At 38.1% G+C, this 12,408-nt stretch overlaps 1 protein-coding gene across 2 annotated transcripts in view; it reads right to left on the bottom strand.

Moving 5' to 3' along the window:
- Positions 1–12,408, bottom strand: part of LRRC2 (leucine rich repeat containing 2) — a 1,468,862-nt gene that overhangs the window by 946,755 nt on the left and 509,699 nt on the right. For both annotated transcript variants that reach the window (XM_044064216.1, XM_044064215.1), the window contains one exon: positions 4,902–5,142. In XM_044064216.1, coding sequence (XP_043920151.1) covers positions 4,902–5,120 — 219 coding nt within the window. In that variant the 5' untranslated portion in view covers positions 5,121–5,142. The remainder of the gene's footprint in view (positions 1–4,901; positions 5,143–12,408) is intronic.

The following is a 12,408-nucleotide window of genomic DNA, read 5'->3' as shown; positions in this document are numbered from 1 at the left end:
AAGGGTGTCCAAGTTTACCGTGCAATACTATTATCCAAATAGTAAGTGTGACCAGAACTTTTAAGGCTATTGGAGTGGCTTAGTACAGTATCACTAAATACATGCAAGTACTCTAGAGCTTAAATTATCACTACACAAAACAGCCACAGTTGAAAGGTTTAAAAATATTTAATAATAAGTAATAAGAATACAAGACAAAGCTTCTCAATTCAACACAGTGCTAGTCAAGAGTTCAGAGATCACAGGAAAATGCTTAAAATAATACCATAGAATAGTCTGACATACATATAGAAAACAGCTAGTCTAATCTTACAATTTTCTATCTATTTCTAAGAGAAATACTAAAGTCTAAGATCCTACTTACATACAGAGCAAGCAAGTGCTGGTGATGTCAATTCTGAAGACAAATGCAAAATGCTATCTCTTTCTCTCTGAGATCTCTTACATTGATAATACATCACTGTTTACTCATTTTAGATTACATCATTCTTGACACTTCTCTGGTTCCCAAGCTACCAGAAACTCTAAATTTACATTTCTTAGTAAGCTTGTACCTGGTCAGGAAGCCAATGCAGTAAAAGACATTATACATGTAAAATCTAGCAATTAACTCTTGTCCTAAGACAATAGAAAGAATTCCTTTATCCAGGCATCCTGCCTCCAAGCCCTGAGATCAAACAGTCATAAAATGCTTTACTTTATCAGTCTTCTTCCAGCAGGGTGCACTGTGGTTGCATTTTTGAAGTTCAGAACATATAACACAGTTTTTCTTACATTTAGTTTTCTTACATTTGTAAAACACCCTGTGGATTATATTAATATTTACAATGACATAGAATTATCTACAAAATTCTATCTAGCTGGGCTGGCAGCCTTTCAGTTTTTCACACCTTCAAGACTAGGCTTTTGTCCTGGACAGCATTTTCTGATATTTGATCACTGGCTCTTTCTTCCTCTTTGTACCAACAGCACTGCCTAACCCCTATGTAATTTGGTTCAGCTGTTTTCATTTTGTAAGTAATAATGTTCAGCAGAACTGAAAAAAAGTGCAACTTTAATGAAAGATGTTTTAACTTTCCCTGTGAACTACTCTCTCTTATTAGTCAGTTCTGAGAAAAGTGTGCTATAAATCTAACAGAAAAATCAAATTGAGTGCCAAAACGCCCAGTGTTCTGTCTTGATTTTACATTACCATAAAGTTTGATTAGTCCCAAACTAAAAAGGATGCATGAAGTATTATGTCCTTAGCTCATCTCATGGAGCTTTTATGTCAAGTGAAATTGCTCCATATTTAACTCACAAGTGAATACCACCTAATCACTTTAAAGGAAATGCTGAATGTTAATATACAGTTTAATAAATGTTTAACTATTACAGTTTAAAGATCTTCACTTGTAAAATTCATTTCAAAATTTACAGCATGAGATAATGAGGTAAGTACAAGGGTATTTCCCTGGTAAATGCAAGACTACCTTTGATAGAAACAGTGCACACACTAGGACTGTAAGTCTGAGCCATACAAATACCTCAGGAATTTGTCGGATATAATGAGTGAACTCCCATGTGGCACTAGCTCCATTCCTGTACCTTGAGTAGCCCAGCTATGTTTTAGAGCAAGCTGTCAACATTTCAGTGGAAAGCAGTGAATGTCCATGGTTGATTGACTGAACTAAACTGTCCATGTATGTTCTGTATTTGCCCTTGTGACTTGAGATATAAAGAAAAGGGTCAGTGAAAGACAATTTCACTTAATTTGTTAACAAGTAAACAGACTAAAGCAAAATGGTAAGTAAAGATGGGATTCCTGTTTTATACCCTCCTATGATATTTTTTAGCACAGAGCTTGATTGCTTAGAATATTTACGTCTAGAATATGTTCAGCTATATGTGAATATAGCTGATTAAACAATATGATATAGCAATTATTTATGTCCTAGGCGTCACTTTTCTTGACCCACTCTGTAGCACTCAGTTCAACATTTTGTAACACCAAAATTAGCTTTTTAGAATTTTGTAATAGGTAACCCTGGAAACACTATATTTTTTTAAGAATGTACAAAGTAAACAAGATGTAGATATGGTCCAAGAATCCTAAGCTATACAGGGCTTCACTGTCGAGTCTACAAACTCCTGAATGCAAGACTAACGTGTCTAAGATGTGCTCCACTGAGCTGGAAAATTAACTGCTTAAATATAACCTGTCAAAATGACTGATTCAAAAGCTTGGTGCCTGATTTTCTAGAAGACATATAATGGTATTAGGTAAGAGTGAGAAAGGTTAGATCATCCATAAGAAGGAACATAGATTGATTCAAGCAGCTCATACAAAGGTACCTAACCTTATCATATCAGCTAGTTAAAAACTGCATTGTGTTAGAGTTTTGAGCGAAACTTGATAGAGTCAATCTCAAGATGAATGCAGATTAACATTAAAGATGATGACATGCTAGCTTTAACATAAACTGATAGACCCTTATTTATCCTCGTAATTCTAGAGTTGTGGTATCTAATAGAAGGGGATAAGTCATGGAAGCTAGTCAGGACCAAACTACATTTAAGTTACCCTGCTACATTGTTTTGCATGGGCATGGTTAAGCTAATGCTGACATTGACAGTTTTATTGTTAAGGCACCTTGCACTGCACAGTATAAAGTAAACAGTGGTAATAAAAGTATCAGGTCAAAAACAGATGTGAAGGGAGATTTATCAAAAATGCTTACTAAGTCTGGTCAGATTTATATTGAATTTTTGGATGAGTTGACTACTGCCCAGATGCCATTTTATACTGTCTCATTCTTTCATCTTACAGTATGTAACCCCATTATAGTTTGCAAGAGGACGGGATATATCTACAGCCTTGATGTGTAGACTCTACACCCACACCCCTGATTTCTAAATATACTACCCTTTAAGGTTATACTATCACCATAAAGAGAATACTACATTCCCATTGGCCCATGTCAGTTCATGCCCAAAGTTAGTGTATTTAGTAACTTATAGAGAGGAAAACTCCCCATATTATGGGGGTGCAAGAGGATGTGACATGATGCAAAAACAGTTACTTCTTGATGGTAAGTTAAAACAGTAAGAAAGAGTGCATAGGCAATCAGATCACTGTGAGTCTGCGTACAAGATTGCAACATATATTCCATCTAGTCAGTTTAGAAGGCAAGAGTTTGGTGCTATCATAATTGAAATGAATACTATATCATACCAAAAACTTGCATCCCCTACCGTTTTCCCAGAATGATATAGTAGAGCAGCCATGAGTATAAGAGCAGTGTTTTAGCCAGCTGTTATATAGACAGACTTCTCTAAAACTTCTTAAAAGATAAGGAACCTGATAGGGTTAGAGCTACTACAGCTATTTGAAATTCCTTAGGTGTGGCAAGCATAGTGATATCAGAGGATATAATTATCATATGATTTAAGGAAAGCCTTTCATGGTCTTTTAAGTCTGTCATAATACAAATCAATTTATACCTAATGTTATTCAGCTATATAGTATTGAGGGATAAAACCCTAACTACTACCCATGTGACAGAGGTTTGATTACTGGCCGTGGTGCTGGTGGATTCCTTGGGGGCAGAATAAGAAAGAAGGAACTGCTCCTGTCATCTCTCCTAGGTGGCAGAGTGGGATAGCTGATTAACAATTTGTAGCTTTGTATGAGATTCTTGTGAGAGACTGGAGAATCTACACGAGGATGAGGTTTGATCCAGGGTGCAGGGATGTCTGCAGGAGTACATCATTTATGGAAGTGAGTGGCAGTCCTGCCCTATGCCCATTGCATGTTAACTCTGGGGAGTACTTCTGAGCATGTGTGGAGAGTGAGTTACAGCTCAATTTGATATGCAATGCCCATTGCATGTTAATTCTGGGGAGCTCTACTAAGCATGTGTGTAGAGTGAGTTGGAGCTTAATTTGATAATTCATGACCCCTCCATGGATGATGGTATCATTCCTTGCATGCTTGGCTCTCACACAATGTTCTTACCCAGAGAGTAATGGGGAAATTAATTAGCCAATAGGGTATCAAATGTGTGTGTGTGTGTGTGTGTGTGTGTGTGTGTGTGTGTGTGTGGGGGGGGGGGTTGTAAAGGTGAGGCACTAGAAACGAAAAATGACTTTAATAATGGTGAAGCTGAGATCATACAGAGCTTCTTGGTGTCAGTTAAACTGCGCCATCAAAGGCAAGAGACAATGACTTGATACCTATTTATCAATAGTAGCAGGTCCGTATTTCCCTAATCATGGAATCTCCTGTAACCAAAGCTCTTTATAACATAGGCCATCGATTGATTGGACTAAATATTACATTGACTAATACTATCAGACAACCACACTATATTAGACTTGGTAGAATGTTGGTTCTTGTACAGCTTAGAAAAAGACATGCTAAAGCCCTTTATTTTGCAATCTTTTCATGGGTGTCCTGGGAGCTCTGCCTGGTTAAGTGACTTGCTTAGAGTCACACAGCAGGCAATTAGAGACTGAAGCAATGAAATGCATGATCACAAGACAAAACTTATTCACAGCTTATAGCTTTAATCTTCTGTGATGAACTACTAGAAATGTTATCACTAACCTTTGTTATGCAGACAATAACCCCCTGCCTTTAACAGTAACTGTGGACTTCAAAGCTTTATTACTAAATAAGTAAAATCACTTTTAGCATTACTCTTTTTAATCTGCTTTCCTTAGCTATCACTACTCATGAGCTACAGAATGTCTTTTAGTATGCTATATAAAGACCACTGCTGACAGCATCTTTGAGAGCCACAAAGCCACAGTTTAATTTCTTATTATGGTACTCTCACGTCTACAGAAAGCAAGACTGAACTTTTGCTCAACATAAAGGAAGAATATATGAAAATACTGTCAAAATAGATCACACTTACCACCCAATTTTCTCCATACAATTCAAAAATTAAATGTTTTTCTGTTGTTTTGGAGGGCAGGTAAGGCTTTTCATGCATCACATTTTCAGACTGCAAGGATGTATTTTGTGAACTTTGAATAATGCTGAGGTCTGCATTCACTTCATTGGTCACATTGCTTTTCATAGCACTCTCTTTTTGATTTGCCCTTCGGATAGCCCTCAGTTTGCCCTCAACCATATCTGTCCATTCTTTCTTTAGCCTGAAAAGAAAGGAAAATTAAATCACAGACCATTAAACTTAGGATGCATTTATATTTCAGCATTAAATATTTATAAGAAATGTACAGATTACAAGTACTACTGATAGGAGTTTGCATATTTTTTGAGTGTGTGTGTGTGTGTGTGTGTGTGTGTGTGTGTGTGTGTGTGTGTGTGTGTGTGTGTGTGTGTGTGTGTGTGTGTGTCTGTTCATGGTATAGGACTGCACCCTGTCATTTTTAAGGAAATTTTCATTTTGTCTTAGGGTGCTCTGCAGGCTGAGACTCATGTTTTGGTGGAAGACATCCCATTTAGTACTTTGACACCATATCATGTTATTAGAAGTATCATTCAGGTCCCTTACGAATTCTTAGAACAACAGTTGCCTGCCCTTGCATTGTTTTTTCAAAATAGTGTTGACACATTTTGCATTTCTGAAGCAATACTTTCTATACTGACATGACATACAATATCTAATTATGGGGCTAATCACATGTAGTTATCTGTAGTCAGCACAATAATTTGCAGGTATTATTTTCTTTCAAGTTTTGCTTATTTCTTTTCATCTACCGTGTGTAAATAGCTGTCTTTACTTATAACTAGCTATTATTAAATATGAAGTGTGAGACAGTTTTTCTTCCATGTCATCAGTGTGGGCTAACCTGAATGTAAAAAATGAAAACTTTATATAGGCAAGTAAGTGTATGCACATATCGTCTTCCTTTGTTTCTTTGCTGATTCCAAAATGTCTATACCTCTATTGGTATATAACTGGTACTGAAAATATCCAAAGTAATTCAGTTAATGCATTGCAGGAGAAGAACATGACTCTGCTAGATGCGGAGGGTGACATTAAACATGCGTAGTCTATTTTATAGATGTTTTACAGGAGACCTTATTTATATATAACATACCATCATAAATAAATATTTGTAGCGATGAATATTTGTACTGAATATTTGTACTGCTGCCTAAATTTAAAACTCACTCCATCAGATGTATTTCAGGGACATGCCATGATACTACAGAAATCATATGCACAAACAACTTGGAAATGTCTATGTGACAGAGTTGTGAGTAGATGCGTCAGTCTTATAGAAGACACCAGTGCAAGTACTTCATTTCTAGATTTTGAGGTTGAACAGATTGCAACAGACAAATTCTGTGATATCCTTATGTATTGCTCCATTGATCCCAGCACACTAATGATAATTAAGCACCTTACATATTTCAATTAAATCTTTTCTTGAAATTTCTTCAACCTTTCAGGTACCAGGGAAAATATTTCATCATAACATGATATAAGATGCTATGATATTCTCTTAGCTTCTCTAATGGTATTTTCTCCCCTCATGTTGTATTACAGGATTTGAGGAGGTCCCGCTAAGCTGCACTTACACACCGGCAAAAAATCTCATATTTAATAGCTGAGACTTTTGGTTACTCTGTTGTCTTCTTAGGAACCACTTAAACTACTTAACAACAAATGTGAGTTGTTGATGCAAATGACATTTTTCATCTTCTTATACTTCTTTTAAAAATGAATTCTTATTTTTTTTTTTGCTTAATTATAATTTTTTAACCAAGTATGTGAGCTGGTCAGTGCCTCCTTCTCATCCATGTCCAAAGAACATTGGCACATACAGTGTTAATACCATATGGCACAACAATAGCATTCATGACAACATACTGGGAAATAATTAGTACGCACTGACTAAAACACTGCAAAAATAGAGCTTTACAAAGAGAACTTTGAAAACCTTGCTTTGTAATGTTTCTCTTCTACCAGAGTCAACTCTCACCTAACCTGTTGAATAGCCAACTAGCTGAAAGAGGACCACTAGAAGTTTAGCGTCCCTAAATAGAGGGTTGGAATCCACACAGAAGAGTTCCATAATTAAGGAGGAAATTAGCTCTCTAAAATGTATACCAGTCCAGCCATAGGGCTTTTGAATAACCAATCTGTAGATACAGGGCAGTGATTACTTAGCATATTGAGAGCTACTACCTTATTCAGAAATCTATGATCAATATTTGTGATGCAAATATTTAACAATGAGAAGTTACTATCATTAGGGCTGACATAACAGGCCTTGGGAATTTCCTTTAAATTGTAGCATGAAAACCTATCTGTTTTTTTTTTGTTCACCATATCCACCTGGGGCTGTCATCCTCCATGATTATGTTTTTTTTTTTTCTGATAGCACAGGTAAATTTTATGAATAAGATTTTTCCAATAATTTAATTGTGAATGAAGACAAGCAGTACACATTTCTACACAGTGTAGTATGCCCACCTGATGTTACTTGGAATGCTAACCAGTTTGACTCACATTTAGAACAGCTAGAAACAATGAACTATCTTAACTCCTTAAGCAGGAAATATTATATAAAAGAGATACAAAATTATTTAATTTTTATGTATTTATTTAACCCAGCCACTGGGGATGCACAAGCCAGTGCATTTCTTTGTGCCGGTCCCAAGCCCGGATAAATGGGGAGGGTTATGTCAGGAAGGGCATCCGGCATAAAACCTCTGCCAAATTACTTATGTGGAGAACATTTCATATTTCCATACCAGATCGGTCGAGGCCCGGGTTAACAATGACCGCCACCAGTACTGTTAGCCAACAAGGTGCTGGTGGAAATTGGGCTACTGTTGGCCGAAGGAGAAGAGGAGGGGGAAGGCATGCCCAAAGGCAGGAAGAGAGGAGGAAGGTTAGGAGTGTAGTAGTGAGGGTAGGAACTTTGAATGTTGGCAGTATGACTGGTATAAGGAGAGAGCTAGCTGATAGGATGGAGAGAAGGAAGGTTGATATATTGTGCGTGCAAGAGACCAGATGGAAGGGAAGTAAGGCCAGGTGTATAGGAGGTGGGTTCAAATTGTTCTATCATGGTGTGGATGGCAGGAGTAATGGGGTAGGGGTTGTCCTAAAGGAACAGTATGCCAAGAGTGTTTTGGAGGTGAAGAGAGTGTCTGATAGAGTGATGTTTATGAAGCTTGAAATTGATGCTGTAATGTTGAATGTTGTTAGTGCATATGCGCCACAAGTTGGGTGCGCAATGGATGAGAAAGAAAAATTTTCGAGTGAGTTGGATGAAGTGGTGGTGAGTGTACCCAAGGGTGAGAGACTAGTGATTGGAGTGGACCTCAATGGGCATGTTGGTGAAGTGAACAGAGGGGATGAGGAAGTGATGGGTAGGTATGGTGTTAAGGAGAGGAATGCAGAAGGTCAGATGGTTGTGGATTTTGCGAAAAGGATGGCCATGGCTGTGGTGAATACGTATTTTAAGAAGAGGGAGGAGCATAGGGTGACATACAAGAGTGGAGGAAGATGCACACAGGTGGATTATATCCTATGTAGGAGGGCCAGTCTGAAGGAGATTGGAGACTGTAAAGTGATGACAGGGGAAAGTGTAGTTAAGCAGCATAGAATGGTGGTCTGTAGGATAATGTTGGTGATCAAGAAGAGGAGGAGGAGTGTGAAAGCAGTGCCAAGGATTAAATGGTGGAAGTTAAAAAAGGGTGATTGTGAGGTGGAGTTCAGGGAAGAGTTAAAACAGGCACTGGGAGGCAGTGAAGAGTTTCCGAATAGCTGGGTAACTACAGCAGAGCTAGTAAGGGAGACTGCTAGAAAGGTGCTTGGTGTGGCATCTGGACAGAGGAAGGAGGACAAGGAGACCTGGTGGTGAAATGAGTAAGTACAGGAGAGTACACTGAGGAAGAGGCTTGCGAAGAAAAAGTGGGATTGTCAAAGAGATGAAGAAAGTAGACATGAGTATAAGGAGATGAGACGCATGGCAAAGAGAGAGGTGGCGAAGGCTAAGGATAAGGCATATGGAGAGTTGTATGAGAGATTGGACACTAAAGAGGGAGAAAAGGACCTGTACCGATTGGCTAGACAGAGGGACAGAGCTGGGAAAGATGTGCAGCAGGTAAGGGTGATAAAGGATAGTGAGGGAGACCTACTCACAAGTGAGGAGAGTGTGTTGAGGAGATGGAAAGGGTACTTTGCGGGGCTGATGAATGAAGAGAATGTGAGAGAGAGAAGGCTGGATGATGTGGGGATAGTGAATCAGGAAGTGAAACAGATTAGCAAGGAGGGACGTAAGGACAGCTATGAAGAGGATGAAGAATGGAAAGGCTGTTGGCCCAGATGACATACCAGTGGAAGCATGGAGGTGCTTAGGTGAAATGGCATTGGAATTTTTAACCAGATTATTTAATGAAATTTTGGAAAGTCAGAGGATGCCTGAGGAGTGGAGAAAAAGTGTTTTGGTACATATCTTTAAGAATAAGGGTGATGTGCAGAGCTGCAGTAACTACAGAGGGATAAAATTGATGAGTCACAGCTTGAAGTTATGGGAAAAAGTAGTGGAAGCTAGGTTAAAAAGGGAGGTGATGATTAGTGATCAGCAGTATGGTTTCATGCCAGGAAAGAGCACTACAGATGCAATATTTGCTCTGAGAGTGTTGTTGGAGAAATACAGAGAGGGTCAGAAGGAGTTGCATTGTGTCTTTGTGGACTTAGAGAAAGCATATGACAGGGTGCCTAGAGAGGAGTTGTGGTATTTTATGAGGAAGTTGGGAGTGGCAGAGAAGTATGTAAGAGTGGTACAGGATATGTACGAGGGTAGTGTGACATTGGTGAGGACTGCGGTGGGAGTGACAGATACATTTAAGGTGGAGGTGGGATTACACCAAGGATCAGCTCTGAGCCCTTTCTTATTTGCAGTGGTGATGGACAGGTTGACAGATGAGATCAGACAGGAGGCCCCATGGACTATGATGTTTGCAGATGACATTGTGATTTGTAGTGAGAGTAGGGACCAGGTTGAGGAGACCCTGGAGAGGTGGAGATATACTTTAGAGAGGAGAGAAATGAAGGTCAGCAGGGCTAAAACAGAATATATGTGTGTAAATGTGAGGGAGGGTAGAGGAATGGAGAGGATGCAGGGAGTTGAGTTGGTAAAGGTGGATGAGTTTAAGTACTTGGGATCAAGAGTTCAGAGTAATGGTGAGTGTGGAAGAGAGGTGAAGAAGAGAGTACAGGTAGGGTGGAATGGGTGAAGAAGAGTGTCAGGAGTGATTTGTGACAGACAAGTACCAGTAAGAGTGAAAGGAAAGGTCTACAACAGGGTAATGAGACCAGCTATGTTATATGGGTTGGAGATGGTGGCATTGACGAAAAGGCAGGAGTCAGAGCTGGATGTGGCAGAGTTAAAGATGTTAAGATTTGCACTGTGTGTGACTAGGATGGACAGGATTAGGAATCAGTATATTAGAGGGTCAGCTCAGGTTGGACAGTTTGGAGACAAAGCAAGAGAGGTGAGATTGCGTTGGTTTGGACATGTGCTGAGGAGGGATGCTGGGTATATTGGGAAAAGGATGCTAAGGATGGAGCTGCCAGGTAAGAGGAAAGGAGGAAGGCCTAAGATAAGGTTTATGGATGTGGTGAGAGAGGACATGCAGGCGGTTGGTGTGAAAGAGCATGATGCAGAGGACAGGAAGAAATGGAAACAGATATCTGCTGTGGTGACCCCTAATGGGAACAGCCGAAAGAAGATGATGATGATTTTTATGTATTTATTTATTTTTGTGAAAGAGATGGTTGTGTGCTAAGAGTGCTACCAGGTATTGTTATAGCTGTTCTAGGATTGCAAAAAAAGTATATATATATATATATATATATATATATATATATATAGAGAGAGAGAGAGAGAGAGAGAGAGAATGTTTTGCTCTATATAGGAGCATTTTTAGGTATAAAATTCAGTCCCAAGGACAATACTGAAATAATTACATTAGTGTCATCTAGCCCTCATAAACTTAACACCAAATTATCCTTAGTGCACAGTTTACTATCCAAAAATTCAAGAGCATTAAATATTCCAACAGGCAATCACTAACATCCAATGAATCAGAAAAAATGCACTTCAGTTAATCTATTCTTTCCTTCTGTTGATTAAATGTTGATCTGACCTCCTGAAGCACAACTCCGCATTCAAAAAGTGTGCTATTGGCAAGGATGAAACCTATTTGCATTCTTCCATACTAGGTTTACTTGTCTCTCTGCTGCTACAAATGTATATTCTTACTCCTCTGATGTGCTACCTCCATCTGCAGTCATATAGAAACTGTCTCAATTCCTATTCTGTTCACCCAACCACTCCTGTGGTTTTCCCTTCTTTGTTTCTGCTTCCATGCACATTTGTTTATTAGAATCACCAAAATCTGTCTCTCCAGATTATTTTTTACATGCTAACAATTTCCATTTAGTCTTTTTTATTTTTTTTCATTATTGCAGTTTTTCAAACTTCTAACTGCAAGTATGAGAGCCATGTTGAAATATGTCCATATGTCTCTTCATGTTTTTCCTTATGCTTTCATAACCCTATCATGCTCATTGCATATCTGCACCCATTGCATTGCACACTTATGTACACACAATTGTCTTTTCCCCTGAAATCTTCTCTCTACTGTATCACCAACATAAAAAGTATAATAGAGCTCTTAACATTTTGTAAGCCTCTTTGGGAACTGTCCAGTTCTTTATATTTTTCCCAAATAATAACGTCCAAAAAAGTTTTACTTCATTTGTTATTAAATGCATTGTAACTTATAAATCATACCTTGTACTGATTCATGAAAGCCACAAGTGTAGCAGGTTTTAATAAGTCAAAAAGCCATTATATCTTACTTTTATTTCAGTGAATATTTTCTCAAGAATGCAATCACCATTCTTAGATTCTAAGATAATATTCTGTACACGTAAACCAAAGAAGCTGTGCATAAGGATTCATCCAAACTTATTTGACTATTAGAATTATTCCACAAATGTCTTGGAGAATCAGCTGGTGAAATAACATTTCACCCAGTAGCCATCAATCAACTATCATAAGACTGCAATAATAACAACAATAGTAGAATAAACCACGACTTGTCTAGTGGGACATCTATTCTATGAACATCTAATGCTTTGGCACAAGAACAAATTCGCAGACCTAAAAAAACAAGCAATACAAAAAAGTTATTTAAATGGTTATATTTATTAACTTAAAAATGCCCAGGCTAATTTAGTCAATTATGTAGTTAAAAGCCTCCCATTTAATTCAGTGTTCAACACAAAATGAAACAGTGTTTAATTTTAAAATTGAGTCTGCTTCATTTTTAAGTAATAGCTTCTCTAAACGTAATCTGCTTCTCTCTTCCACATTAATATATTTAAAATTACATATCTTAAATACACTAAAAGTTATTCAGTGTTT

The sequence above is a fragment of the Protopterus annectens genome, chromosome 2.part2, assembly GCF_019279795.1.
Source record: "Protopterus annectens isolate FY-2018-M chromosome 2.part2, PAN1.0, whole genome shotgun sequence".
NCBI lineage: Eukaryota > Metazoa > Chordata > Ceratodontiformes > Protopteridae > Protopterus > Protopterus annectens.
Note: the sequence above shows the minus strand (reverse complement) of the source record. Positions and strands in the feature narration are given on the sequence as shown.